The 15,194-nt window shown below is 53.3% G+C and overlaps 1 protein-coding gene across 1 annotated transcript in view; it reads right to left on the bottom strand.

The window, feature by feature from the left end:
* XXYLT1 (xyloside xylosyltransferase 1) overlaps positions 1-15,194 on the bottom strand; it is a 44,376-nt gene that overhangs the window by 22,982 nt on the left and 6,200 nt on the right. Inside the window, exon 2 of the mRNA XM_051985509.1 lies at positions 11,474-11,621. Coding sequence (XP_051841469.1) covers positions 11,474-11,621 — 148 coding nt within the window. The remainder of the gene's footprint in view (positions 1-11,473; positions 11,622-15,194) is intronic.

Raw genomic sequence — 15,194 nt, 5'->3', positions numbered from 1 at the left:
TGCAAATTAAGACAAATCTGAGATACTATTTCACACCTCTCAGACTAAGATGACAGGAAAAGATAATAATAAATGTTGGCAGAGAGGTAACAAAACTGGGACGCTAATGCATTGTTGGTAAAGTTGTGAAATAACCCAACTATTCTGGAAAGCAATTTGGAATATACCTAAAGGAACATAAAACTGTGCATACTCTTTGATCCAGCAATGTCTCTACTGGATCTGTATCCCAAAAAGATCATAGAAAAGGGAAAACCCACATGTGCAAAAATGTTTGTGGCAGCCCTTTTTATAGTGGCAAGGAACTAGAAACTGAGTGGCTGTCTATCAGTTGGAGAATGGTTGAGTAAGTTATGGTCTATGAATGTTATGAAGTATTATTGTTTTATAAGAAATGATAAATGATTTCACAAAAGCCTGGAAAGACCTACATGAACTGATGCTGAACAAAGTGAGCAGACAAGAGAACATTATCTACAATAACAAGAAGATTATGTTATGGTCAACACTGATGCACTTGGCTCTTGAAGCGATTCAAGGCAATTCCAATAGACTTGTGATGGAAAGTACCATTCATATCTAGAGAGAGAACTATGGAGACTGAATGTGGATCAAAACAGTTTTACACCTTTTTTTTGGGTTGTTTTTGTTTATTTACTTGTTTTTTTTTTCCTTTCTCATGTTTTTTTTTGTTTGTTTGTTTGTTTGTTTGTTATTCACTTTTGAACTGACTTTTCTTTTGCGGCATAGCGAATAAGGAAATATTTAGAAGAATTACACATGTTAAACTTATATCAGATTGTTTACTGTTTTGGGGAGGAGGGAGGAAGGAGACTACCAAATTTTTCAGATAAGAATTTGATGTCCAAGTTATATAAATAGATACACATATGTACACATAACAGATACTTCTATGTACACACGTATACACATACATACAAAAAAAAAAAAAAACAGCCAAAACCTTTTCCCAATAGATAAGTGGTCAAAGGATATGAACTTTCAAAAGAATGGAAAAGTAGTAACAAACATTTGAAAAAAGTTCCAAATCACTAATTTAAAAAAAACTGCAAATGAAACAACACTAAGGTTTTACCTCCCAGGATGTAAATTGGCAAAAATGACAAAAAATGGCAGTTGTCAATGTTGGTAGGATTTTGGAATGATAAGCACACTAATGTTATCGGTGAAGCTGTGAAGTGGTACAATCATTTGGAAAGCAATTATGTGATTAAAGTGAGTTAAACATCCATATTCTTTGAAGCAGAGATTCCATTATTGAGTTTTTCTAATAAGCTATCTTTAAGAAAAAGTCTCCATCTATCAAAATATTTATGGTACAACTTTTGTGATAGCTAAGAATTGGAAACAAAGTCAATGCCCATAATGATCGGGGAATGGCTCATCAGAATGTGGTCCATTAATGTAACAGAATATGACTATGCTGTAAGAAATGATATGTGATAAAAACAGAGAAGCCTGCAAGATTTATACGAATTAATTGACGCAGCAGAACCAAGAACACATTAGACATGTAACTATAGTCATGTAAACTGAAAGAAAGATGACATACAGTGTCAAGAGAACATTGTGAAATCACTAAGAACCTGCCCCACTCGGCACCCGCCCTTTTTACAAAGGAAGGACAGCTTGTTCTATGTACTGTGCCAGTGAGGCAAGTTGTTTTTTCTTTTCTTTTTCTCTTGTGAAGCATTCATATGAGTTATCTCTCTCATGTGATCACAAACATCTTTGAGAGGCAGGTACTATGATTATCCCACTTTCCAGTTGAATAAACAAAGAAAGATTAAAATGATTTGCTCAGAGTCACACAGCAAGTTTGTGTCTGAGGCAGAATTTGAATTCAAGTCTTCCTTATTCCAAGCCCAACACTCTACTTATTTGCCACCACGCTGACCATGAACGTCATGTCCAGTGTCCATCCCAGTCCCCTGATGGGGATCATCAGACCAGCCTCCGTGATGAGAACAGACTAAATCTCAATCGCAAACACCAAGGGGACCCCCAGAAAACTGACTGGTGAAATACAGCCAAGCTCATCTAAAATGGACCACTGTCAACCTGCGCTGATACCTGTCACTTTAGGAAGCTCAAATCTCCTCTCGTCTCCAACCTGTCCTACACCAACCAAGGACATGTTTCTGAATAACTTGTCCCAACATCCTTGGAGAAGAGACCAGCATCCAAGGCGAGAAGGGGAGAGTGGGCGAGGAGGAAGAAGGAAGAAGGGCAGGGGGGAAAGGAAAAGGAAGAAGTAAAGAGGAAGGGAAGAGAGGAAAGAGAGAAGGGAAAGGGGGTAAGGGAAGGGAGATGGGGGAGGAGGAAGGAAGAAGGAAATAGGAAGGAAGAAGGCTATGGGGAAAAGAAAGGAGAAAGGAGAAGGGAGAAGAAAGGAGGAAGGGAGAAGTGTTTCTATAAGTTTTTAACTCCATCATCCAAAAAAAAAGGTTTGAGCTGCTAAGAACACTTAATACGGTGGAAAGAACATAGAACACCTGGGTTGTAACCCTGCCTCTGCCTCCTACCTGAGCCCTCCCATCTCTGGGTCTCAGTTTCCTCCTCAGTGAAAGACCAGCCTTAGACACAGAACTCTCCAAGGTCCCCGCCAGCCCCCAATCCGAGGGTCCCATGACAAGCGGGGCCTTTTCCAGCCCTGCCACCCCAAGTCTCCCTCCCTCCGGCAGCTTGAGAGGCGTAATCCCTCAAGCACCCATCTCTCTGCCATGAGGGAGCACTCTGGGCACCCTGCCCCCCTCCCCCACTAGCCGGTGATGTTCCAGAAGCAGAACCTGTTGCTCCCGCCTCTGACAGGCCCGGGCATGAGACCTCAGCTGCTCGAGGCATCTCAGGGGCCCAGGGCACCAGGAGTCGGGGCCAAGTCCGACAGGCCCTGGGCTCGTTTCCCAGGGAGAGGGGGGGCCGAGCCTCCCAGGAGCGAGCATCCTCTGGGCTGTGGCCAGAGGGCCTAGGAAGGTCTCGTTTCCTCCCGATTCCAAACCGGCCCCGTCAGGGCGGATCTGCGGGAGAAGCTGGAGCCCATCTCCCCACGACCATTTCAGGAGGGAATGCTGGGGGGGAGGGGGAGGAAGCCCCAGACTGGGGGGGGGGGGGGGGAAGCGGCCGGAGGCAGCGCTCCCAGCACCGAGGAGTGACTCAGCACAGTCTGTCTCCCATGCCCAGTGCCCCGGCCTCTCCCCCAGGAGGATGGAAGCCCGCTGAGGGCAGAAACCGGCTCCCTCCGCCTCCCCCCAGCCCCGGCCACGTGACGTAGGAACTTAATGAAGGGAGGCGGCTCACTGCTTCCATTCTCCGGGGGCCTCACGGCCTCCTTCTGAGCCTCCAATGGCCCCTCAAACCCCAGGCCCCGGAAACCTCCCTCGGAACAAAAGCTTAAAGACGGCCTTAATCTCTGCTGAAAAGAAGATCTGCTCCCACGGGCTGGTTCTTAGAGCCCTGGGGGAACCAGCCATCAGTGGGGCCCTGGGCCAAACCCACCAAAACGCTCCCAGACCCTTTTACAAAAGTCGGTCCTTGTGCCCGCTCCCTCCCACAATTAGGGCTGGAAGGATGCTGTGTCTGGCGCTGAGACCCCCCCCCCAGGTGCCATCTAGCTCTCTCCCCGCCCTCTGCAGATGAGGGAACTGAGGCCGATTGCCCAAGGTCACGTGGGCAGCCAGTGTCCGCGCAGAGCCGGTCACCCTTCCGCTATCCCACAAATTTAGTGTTTTCTACTTAAATGTTGCTCTCCCTGCGAAATCCGGAGCCCCCCCCCCCCCCCGCCCCGGGCGAAAGACCGCGCTTTCCCTCTGCCCAGCGGGGCTCGGCCCGAAGGACGCCCTGGGTCGGCACCTGTTGAATCTGTGAGCAGATGGACGGTCGCTGGGGTTCTCCCGCCCCTTCTCGGGCCCGGACACGAAACCCCCATTCCTAATAAAGCGCCCTAAGAACGCCCGACATCGCATCGGCCCCGCTGGGGGGGACCCCGCCCCCGCCCCCGCCGCAGCCCCGGCCCGAGCTCCCCAGGGCGGCGCGCCCAGAACCACAGAAAAGGCTTACGGGGGGAGGGGGTCCCCGCGCCGGCCCCAGGGTCCGCGTCTCCCGGCCAGCAGCCTCCGGAGCATCTCGAGGACGTCGCCAGCAGGATTCTTCTGCAGCGCGCGTCCGCCAATCCCTCGGCTCCCTCCTCCTCCTCGCCAGCCCCTCTGCGGCAGGCGGGAGCTGTCCATCACGCGCTCCCCCCGAGCAGCCCCGGCCCTCCCCCGCCGGCCGGGCTCCCCCCGGGGCAGCCCCCAGCCTGGCTGACGGGCCGCCTCCGGATGGGGGGCGCAGGGGCCGGCTCGGTGCCCCCCCCGCCGCGGCAGGAGCAGAGAAAACAAGGGAAACCCTGCCCGCGGCGGCCTCCCCCCTCCTCCCCCTCCCCAGCCAAGCCCGGCGTTACTGCGCCGCGGAGCGGGCGCCCCGCACGGGGGCCTTAAAGAGCCCCAGGCGCGCCCTGAGGGGAGCGGGGAAGGGCGGGGGGCACGGCCGGCTCCCTGAAAGGGCTGACAGGGGGAGGGGCCAGGAAGCCTCGGGTTCGAGCCTTGGCCGCAGACGCATGCCCAGAACGGGGGTCCAGGGGCAGGGACGGAACTGGCTGCCTCCTGACCCCCAGAGGCTCATGGTCCCCCGTCCTCCCCTCCCGCCAAACGGGCTGAGGCCGCGAGGGGGGAGGGGGGAGAACGCCGCTCCACGCCCATCCCCCAGAGCAGCGAGGACCCCTTAACGTGGGGGAGGGGAGGGCTGGCTGCGGACTGCTCAGGCCCAAACGTCCATAATTTCCAGAAGAAATGATTTCCTTCATCCCTCTGCATTTAAATACGTTATTCTGGGAAGGAGGCCGGAGGCTTCCTCGGGCACTTCGGCCCCATTTTACAGGTGAGGGAGAAGGGGCCGAAGCGCCCGAGGCCCGGAATCGCCTGAGGAGGCATCTGAACTCAAGGCCCAGTGCTCCGGCGCCCCCTAGCGGCTTCCCCTAATCCTGCCCAGAGTAGCGGTTTCAGAAGCGGACGCCTGGATTGCAATGAATGGGGCGGGAGGGGGGGGGAGACCCCCCCACCCCAATCTCTCGCGGAGGAAAGGGCCGAAGCTCCCCAGAGGTCCTGAGCGGGAAAATATGCAAGTTGGGGGGAGGGGAAGCCATGGATCACAGGGGTGGGGGGAGGGGAAGCCATGGACCACAGGGGGTGGGGGGAGGGGAAGCCATGGACCACAGGGATGGGGGGAGGAGAAGCCATGAACCATAGGGGGTGGGGGGAGGAGAAGCCATGGACCACAGGGGGTGGGGGGAGGAGAAGCCATGGACCACAGGGGTGGGGGGAGGAGAAGCCATGGACCACAGGGGTGGGGGGGGGGAGAAGCCATGAACCACAGGGGGTGGGGGGAGGAGAAGCCATGGACCACAGGGGTGGGGGGAGGAGAAGCCATGAACCACAGGGGGTGGGGGGAGGAGAAGCCATGGACCACAGGGGGTGGGGGGAGAAGAAGCCATGGACCACAGGGGGTGGGGGGAGGGGAAGCCATGGACCACAGGGGGTTAGCCCCGCTGGGAGGGTATGGTGAGGATGGGAGACCATGAGCCACAGGGGGTCAGGAGACAACCAGGCTGGGGGAGGGCAGGAGGAGAAAGCCTGCCAGTCACTGGGCACAGGTGAGACCCCACAGCCCTTGGATGCCCAGGCTGACCTCACTGGCAGACTGGGCAGGAAGATGAAGAAGGCACAAACGCAAGGGGCTGGGCAGATGAGGAAGCAGGACTCTGGCCTTGGAGTCAGGGGACCACGTCCAACCCCAAGGCCCAGAAGACTCCAACGTCTGAGCCAGGAAGAAAGCCCCTGGCCTAAGTGAAAGGCCAGGAGACAGAACCGGTCCTGCGTGAGCCCCTAAGGGCCCCATGATGAGAAGGGGGGTCCTGACTGGGCTCCTCCTCAGGGATCCAGGTAGGGGAGGAGCATTAGCATCTCTAAGTCACTCTGGGACCCCCAAGCAAGAGTCAGACCTGCCGGGGAGCATCAGGAGCCCTGGGAAGGCCTGGCTCTTCTTGGAGGACTTAGCAGCCCCCTAGGAGGACAAGGAGAGACCAAGAGCTGCCAGATTCAGGCCTAATGGAGAGCTGCGTGGCTTCCTTTTTCTTTCCTCTAGGAAAACGGTGAGACTGGGAAAGTCCTGGGCAAGGGCTGAAGCAAAGAGTCCAAAATGAAATCCATTGACCCCACCCCCCCCAAACCCAGAGCCCCTGGGATACACAAGAGTAACATCTCTGCAGATTCTCGCTTGGCAGAATGCTTCACGGGGGCTGGGCACAGACCCAGGATATACTTCAAGGAAAGGACATCCCATTCGAGTGGAAAGGAAATCTCACACACACACACACACACACACACACACACACACAAAATGCACACACATGTGTTCGGCAACATGGATCTTCCTAACGTGTACTTCTAACGAGTCAGGTTGACTGAGGGAGAATGCGTCAATGGGGCCTCCAGCTTTCAATCTGATTCAGAGAACATTTAGTAAGCTCCTACTGCATTCCTGGTACTGGCCATGGAGAGACACAAATTTTGGCCTTACTGGGATAGATGAGAAGACATAGATATGAGTGGATGAGCAGTCAGAGGTGAATGGTATGTGTGTGTGTGTGTGTGTGTGTGTGTGTGTGTGTGTGTGACATAAAACACTCTAACCTTGTATGTTGGGGTTGGGGCTGTGGCCAGACTTCACAGGGGTTAGGTGATGAATGGACCTGAAAGTGGGAAGGGAAAGATGAGCATTGCGTGCCTGCCATATGCCAGTTGCCATGCTAGGGCTTTACAACTATAATCTCATTGAACCAGCAGAAAGATGGACTATCCAGGCCTTCCTGTGTCAGCTGTGGTCAGTATGGGCCTTCACTCTTGCCCTTGACCCTAATACTGCCTCATCCCTTCCTCTTGTACAAGCTTCCACCTTCTCCCGTCCTGAACAGATCTCAGACTCTTCGAGACAATTATAATTGAAATGCTCACCAGAAACTCTCACCACTAGATGAGCAGGGGTCAGTAGGAAACCTCCAGCACTACTACCCCTAGTAGTCCTTGCTCCCCCAGGACTAGATCACTCCTGCCTTTCGCAGGAGCCCAGGAGTTACTGCTAAATGATGGCCCAACTCCCAGCCCCTGTTTGTTTTGAATGGGACAAACTGAATTTCACTGAAGAAGCAGGCATGGATGGCTTGTGATAGATGGCAGATCTCATTATGTCATCTTTCCCCAAAAACTTCTCCCACACCCTGCCTACCTTCTCTCTTATGCTTTTGTTTGGTTTTAGTTGGGGGGGGGGGGGGGTTGCAAGGCAATTGGGGTTAAGTGACTTGATTAGGAAGTATTAAGTGTCTGAGTCTAAATTTGAACTCAGGCCCTCCTGACTCCAGTGCCATACTCTGTCCACTGCATCATGTACACTCTTATAACAGAGGGAACTACTATCCTCACAGACTCTCAGGCTCCCAACCTAAGATCGCCCTGGACTCCTAACTCTCTCACCCTCCAGATCCAGTATGGTGCCAAGGCTTATTGATTCCACCTCTGCAACCTCTCTCTTCTGTTTCATCTCTGCAGCATTTCTTATGTATTTCACCTCTCCATTATCTCTCCTCTTTTTCACATCATCATCTCTCATCTATTTCATCTCTATAGAATCTCTTGTCTATTTCACCTCTGCAGCATCTCTCATTTATTTTACCTCTGCAGCATCTCTCATTTATTTCATCTCTGCAGCATCTCGTTTATTTCATCTCTGCAGCATCTCTTGTCTGTTTCACCTCTGCAACATCTCTCATCAATTTCATCTCTGCAGCATCTCTAATCTATTTCATCTGTGCAGCATCTCATCAATTTCACCTCTGCAGCATCTCTGATCTGTTTCACCTCTCCAGCACCTCTCATTTATTTCATCTCTGCAGCATCTCTCATTTATTTCACCTCTACGGTATCTCTCGTCTATTTCACCTCTGCAGCATCTCTGATCTATTTCATCTCTGCAGCATCTCTCATCTATTTCACCTGTGCAGCATCTCTTGTCTATTTCACCTCTGCAGCATCTCTGATCTGTTTCACCTCTGCAGCAACTCTCATTTATTTCATCTCTGCAGCATCTCTAGTCTATTTCACCTCTCCATCATCTCTCATTTATTTCCCCTCTCCATCATTTCGTATATTTCATCTCTGCAGCATCTCTCATCTATTTCATCTCTGTGGCATCTCTCGTCTATTTCACCTCTGTGGCATCTCTCATCTATTTCACCTCTGCAGCATCTCAACTATTTGACCTGTGCAACATCTCTGATCTGTTTCACCTCTGCAGCATCTCTGATCTGTTTCACCTCTGCAGCATCTCTCATCTGTTTCACCTCTGCAGCATCTCTCATCTATTTCACCTCTGCAGCATTTCTGATCTGTTTCACCTCTGCAGCATCTCTCATTTATTATATCTCTGCAGCATCTCTCATTTATTTCACCTCTGCAGCATCTCTCACCTATTTCACCTCTCCATCATCTCTCATCTATTTCCCTTCTCCATCATCTCTCATCTATTTCATCTCTGTGACATCTCTCATCTATTTCACCTCTATGGTATCTCTCATCTATTTCCCTTCTCCATCATCTCTCGTCTATTTCATCTCTGCAGCATCTCTCATCTATTTCATCTCTGTGGCATCTCTCATCTATTTCATCTCTGTGGTATCTTTCATCCATTTCATCTCTACAGTATCTCTCGTCCATTTCACCTCTGCAACATCTCTCATCTATTTCACCTCTGCAGCATCTCAACTATTTCACCTGTGCAGCATCTCTGATCTGTTTCACCTCTGCAGCATCTCTCATCTATTTCACCTCTGCAGCATCTCTGATCTGTTTCACCTCTGCAGCATCTCTCATCTATTTCACCTCTCCATGCTCTCTCATCTATTTCCTTTCTCCATCACCTCTCGTTTATTTCATCTCTGTGTCATCTCCTGTCTATTTTACCTCTGCAGCAACTCATCTATTTCACCTCCCCATCATCTCTCAACTATTTCCCCTCTCCATCATCTCTTGTCTATTTCACCTCTGCAGCATCTCTCATCTATTTCCCTTCTCCATCATCTCTCGTCTATTTCACCTCTATGGTATCTCTCGTCTATTTCACCTCTGTGGCATCTCTCATCTATTTCACCTCTGCAGCATTTCTCATTTATTGCATCTCTGCAGCATCTCTCACCTATTTCACCTCTCCATTATCTCTCATCTATTTCCCTTCTCCATCATCTCTCGTCTATTTCATCTCTGTGGCATCTCTTGTCTATTTCACCTCTGCAGCATCTCTCATCTATTTCCCTTCTTCATCATCTCTCATCTATTTCATCTCTGTGGCATCTCTCATTTATTTCACCTCTACAGTATCTCTCATCTATTTCCCTTCTCCATCATCTCTCATCTATTTCATCTCTGTGGCATCTCTCATCTATTTCACCTCTACGGCATCTCTCATCTATTTCACCTCTGCAGCATCTCAGCTATTTCACCTGTGCAGCATCTCTGAACTGTTTCACCTCTGCAGCATCTCTCATTTATTTCATCTCTGCAGCATCTCTCCTCTTTTCACCTTTCCATCATCACTCGTCTATTTCCCTTCTCTATCATCTCTCGTTGATTTCATCCCTGTGGCATCTCCTGTCTATTTCACCTCTGCAGCATCTCTCATCTATTTAACCTCTCCATCATCTCTCATCTATTTCACCTCTGCACCATCTCTCATCTATTTCGCCTCTACAGCGTCTCTCATCTATTTCATCTCACTTATTTCATCTCTGCAGCACTCTCATCTATTTCACCTCTGTGGCATTGCTCATTTATTTTATTTTTATTTTTATTTTATTTTATTTTATTCCTGCGGTATCTCTCATCTATTTCACTGCTGCAGGATCTCTCATCTATTTCACCTCTGCAGCTTCTCTCTCTATTTCATCTCTGCAGCATCCCTCCAATATACTCTCCCTCCCCTTGGACAATGCCCTCACCATGCTGCAGACCACCGTCATCTCACAAGTGGGATAGCTGCTGAAGAGTCTGCCTGCCTCTCCCCATTCTAGTTCATCTTCTATTCAGCCATAAAAATGTCTTTTTCTAAAGTGCAGGTTTAACCATGTCAACCATCTACTCAATAAATCCCAATGGCTCCCATCACCTCAATTACTGTCATCTTTATATCATCCTTTTTAAATCTCCATTTTTGTTATTAGTTGTAAAAAGGTTCATTATTACAAATAAGAATGATCCATTTATTTGTAAAAATTATAAAGTGGTGAGTATATAGGGTGAAGTGGTGCCACAGTGCACAGTGCACAGAAGCCTTCATCTTTCTGAGTTCAAATCTGGCCTCAGGTAGTTATTAGCTATATGGACCTGGGCACATCACTTAACCCAGTTTCCCTCAGTTTCCTCATCTGTAAAATGAATTAAAGAAAGAAATAGCAAACCACTCTATTATCACTGCTAAGAAAATTCCAAATAGAACCATGAAAAGTTGGTTCTACGGAACTACTGAAAAATAACAAACAGCATATACATATTGGGGGTGCATACCTGAAAACTTTTCATGGTTGTGATGACCAAGCCAAAAAATTTGGAGCCCATTAGTGCAAACACACAACTTGGTCACTGGAAGTGGTTCTTGTGCCAAATTCTAACTTACAAGTAAGAAGTGCTCCCTTCTGACCCCACAGTAGGGCTAGGTCTATGCCAATGACTGGGAAGTGAAGGTGCATGCTTGTCCTTCTCTCCTCCATACTGGTTGGCACAACTTGATCCCCAAACCAGCCCCATTGTGGTTGGTCTTGGGGTCACTGGGCACAGATCTTTCCATGGATCCAATTGGTAATGACTCTGAAGGAATCCCCATCCTCCCCAGAACATCCTCCATCCAAGATCCCCTGGACCAGACCAGGTTTCCAAGGGCTCACAAAGCCACCTATACCAAGCACACCATCCCCCAGCATGACCAAGGACAGTCCCCAGCCCTGGCAGCAGAGCAGCAATCATCCTTTCTACCAGCTAGTGATGAGATAGAGAGGGCAGAAAAGGCAGACCCAGCAGAAAGACTGCGGGGGCGAGTCCTGTACTCCAGTGGGGAACACCGGGTTATGGCTGAGCCCAGTGAGGCCCAGGTCACACAGTCTGCCATGGCAGAGCCTGAATTCCAAACTAGGCCTCCTCAGGCCCAGGCCAGAGCCCAGCGACTGCCCCCCCATCTTCCAGTGAAAACGGGGCCTCTTCCCTCCCCCGGTCACCTCCCAATCTCCACTCCTTCCACCGGAGCATCCAGGGAACTTCAGGAAAGGACGAGGACAAAGAAGGGCCCTGCAGCCGCCCCCTCCGGCCCCTAGCTTCCTTACCCTTGGGCATGATCTGGTGCATGGCGACCGACAAGAAGAAGATGGAGTCCCCGTAGTAGGTCCCAGAGCCTGCGCTAAAGTGCTTCTGCATGGCCTCCACCACGGGGAACAGCTTCTCAGTCAAGACGCCCACATCATGGAAGATGATCTGCGGGAGAACGAGAAGGGAGAGCCTGGAGGGGGGGCCCGGCACACCTGGGGTCACGCCCAGGCCCCTGCCTCTGCCTCCCCCTCCCCCTCCCCCTGCAGCAGGCGCTCGGCCCCCGGCCCTTCACCAGAAGCTCCCTGTCTGAAGCCATTCAGCCTGGCGGGACTGACCACAAGCTCCAAGCCCAAGGCCTGGCTCCCAGCAGGGACTTAATGCTCCTTAAACAAGCCGGGAACAGCCTCTCTGGGTCCTCCCCATCACCCCCGGGGTCACCGGGGAGCGTGCACACCGTTTAACCCAGGAGACCACGCAGTTCTACAGAGATCAGAGAGGGGAAAGGACCCAACATGCTCAGCAGTTCTGTGGGGGGGCAAAGGGGACGCCCAGCGGGCCGCGGTGCAGGAACCGAGGGAACGCTATCGGCCTAAGTAATGATGGGCGGGACGCCTCCGGAAAATCCTGGGAGGGTTTATGGCAACTGATGCGAAGTGAAGGGAGCAGAGCTAGAGTGTAAAGGGGGTTAATGCTCTCCCCTCCTCCTCTGTCTCCCTTTCTCCCTGTCTCTGTCTCCCTTTCTCCCCGTCTCTGTCTCCCTTTCTCCCTGTCTCTGTCTCCCTTTCTCCCCGTCTCTGTCTCTTTCTCCCCGTCTCTGTCTCCCTTTCTCCCCGTCTGTCTCCCTTTCTCCCCGTCTCTGTCTCCCTTTCTCCCCGTCTCTGTCTCCCTTTCTCCCCATCTCTGCCTCTCCACAATTCCATTTTACAGGCCTCAGGCTGTTATCAGGTCTCCAGGGCCGAGACAAGCACCTTTCCACGGCCCCATAAGACCCTTCCCACGTGCCCGGCCTCTGCCACGTGGACCCTCCTTTACTCCCACGGCCGCCATCTTGGTAGCTGAGACACTGGCCTCTCCCCACTCAGGTCTGGCCCAGGGGAAGCTGCCCAAGAGCTTTTCCTTAAACCCGGACCTGACTGAGGGACTCTCCCGCCTGATCAGCTCGGGCCCCGCTCCCAGCCGGCCCCCAGCCCCACTGGACATCCCGGAGGAAGCACAAGACACCGAGGCCCCCGGGTCTGTCCGGAGCGGCAGGGAGCCGAGGGCCACAGGCAGCCGTGTCCTACCACCCAAGGGCATCCAGCTTGCTCCTGGGGGTGGGGGAGCCACAGGGGAGGGACGGAGCTTCAGGAAAGTCCCTTCGGAGGACGGAGGGAGAATCTGAGGCAGCCGCTGCACATGTGTGTGGACCGGGTCCCTCTGGGACCCCCAGTGCAGCCTAGGATGGCAGTCAGAGCTGGGGGGTCTCACTGTCCTCCACAGGAGGAAGCCCCCGAGGGCAGTCTGGCTCCTCTGCATTCAGCACAGGGTCCCCCAGGCACTCAGCGCCCTGAGGACGTGGCCCTTGACTCCCCTCGGGCCCAGGGGCCGCCTGGCGTGGCTGGGAAGGTGGCGGTCACAGACACCGTGGGGAGAGAGCACAGTGAGGGGAGGGATGCTCAGCCCCTCTGGGCCCCGGAGTCCTGGAGCCATCTCACAGGCCCAGGGTGGTCAGGGGGCCCGTCCCCCACCCCTCAGATAAATGTGGGCAGAAACGGGGGACGGGGAGAGGGGAGGAGGAAATGGGGAGGAAGGAGCGCTCCCCATCTTGGAGGTCCTGTGTAAGAGGTATTGGGGATGGGGCGGGGTGGGCTAGAGCCCCCCACACCTTGGCCAGTCAGGGGGCCTCTGAACCGAGCCAGGGCTGGGCTGCCGGCCTCGGGAGGGGGTTCTAGGCTGGCCTCCTGCAGCCCACCCCCTTCCCCCTCTCGGGGCCCCCAAGGGCCTCACACGCCCACTGACAGAAATGAGCCCCAAGAGCCTGCGCCCCGCCCCCACCGCGGGCCCTCCCTAACTTCCTCCCGCGACCCCTTCCTGGAGTCCCTGCCCTCGGGGACTCTGCCTCCCCCTCCCCCCAGGCCCCAGCTCTCCGGGCGGGCTTAGGGCTCTCCAGGGGCCCGGGACAGTCTCTTCTCCCAGCGCCGGGGCAGCGCCTCTCTCGGCCTCCCGGGAGCCCCGGTGAGCTCTGCGCAGGGACGGAGCCCGGGGGTGTGGGGGGTCCGCTTTCTCTCATGAGGGGATGGCCACAAAGTACAGGGGAGCTCCCGGGCGCTCTGGGGCTCCGCGAGCCTCAGTCTGCCTCCGGTGCGGAGGGCGCGGACTCGGGGCGCCCTAAAGCCCACCCAGCCGCGCCCCCCCCCGGGAGCTCTGGGCGTCAGCCCCCGTGCGGAAAGCGGCCCCAGGGCAGCGGAGAGGAAGGGGCAGAGCCCCCCCCCCCCAGGATCCGCCTAAACATTGGGCCGAACGTGGGGGAGAAGGAGGTTCCCACCATCTCTCTCTGTTCCCTGCTCGGGGAGCTGTGAAAACCACAGAAACGCAGCTTTCTTGGGCCCGACCCTCCCAGCTGCGCAACCGCCCCCTCTGCCTGAATGGCAGCAGCTGCCACAGAGGCGGCCGGGCGCGGAGCACCAGTGCTCCCTGCTGCCCGCAAGCGGAAGGGCATCCTCCCCACCGCGGCCCGGGCGGCGTCCTCCCCTCCCCCCGTCCCTCCTCCCCCTCCCCCCTCGCCCCTCGCCCCGGGCTCATCTGGGCAGCGCCGCCGGCCCCCAAAGCCCGCTGGGCTCAGGAACCTCAGACCGTCGCCCATGGGCTTCCGGGGGCATCTCCTTCCATCCCCATGTTTCCTTCTCATTTTTTCTTATTCATCGCCATCAGATCACACGACCTGATCAGCTCTCCCTATGGCAGATGGCATCCCCGGACCCAGGCGCCCTCCTCCTCCTCCTCCTCCTCCTCTTTTTTTCCTCCTCCTCCTCCTCCTTTTTTTCCTCCTCCTCCTCCTCTTTTTTTCCTCCTCCTCCTCCTTTTTTTCCTCCTCCTCCTCTTTTTTTCCTCTTCTCCTCTTCCTTTTCCTCCTCCTCCTCCTCTCCTCTTCCTTTTCCTCCTCCTCCTCCTCTTCCTTTTCCTCCTCCTCCTTCTCTTCTTGCCTCCTATTCCTCTTTTCTTCCTCCTCCTCCTCATGCTCCTCTTCTTCCTCTTCCTTTTTTTCTCCTCCTTCTCCTCTTGCCTCCTATTCCTCTTTTCTTCCTCCTCTTCCTCTTGCCTCCTCTTCCTTTTTTCCTTCTCTTTCTCCTCCTCCTCCTCCTCCTCTTGTCTCCCTCTCCCCCTCCCTCCCCTCCCCTCCCCTCTCTCTCTAGAGTAATGGCTTCCAAAGGTTTTTTATATTTCCTTTTCTGTATACATGTCTTCTCCCAATACATCGGAGCTTCCTGAGGGCAGGAGCTAGTTCATTTCCGGTTTGGTGACCTTTCACATTTTTTCTTTCTGTATTTTTCTTCCTTTTCCCCACAATGTGGCTAATGCAGAAATGCTCTGCCTGACTGCCCATGTCTTCTCAATGGGGGGAGGAGCCGAGGTAGGAAGAGAATTTGGAACTGAAAAAACTCATTTTTACAATAATATGCACACAGTCAGTGCTTTTGGTGAATTAAGCAACCAGGGTCGTTCAAGAATAATAATCAACATTCTTATCAGAATTACATT

This window comes from Antechinus flavipes, chromosome 3 (assembly GCF_016432865.1).
Source record: "Antechinus flavipes isolate AdamAnt ecotype Samford, QLD, Australia chromosome 3, AdamAnt_v2, whole genome shotgun sequence".
NCBI lineage: Eukaryota > Metazoa > Chordata > Mammalia > Dasyuromorphia > Dasyuridae > Antechinus > Antechinus flavipes.
Note: the sequence above shows the minus strand (reverse complement) of the source record. Positions and strands in the feature narration are given on the sequence as shown.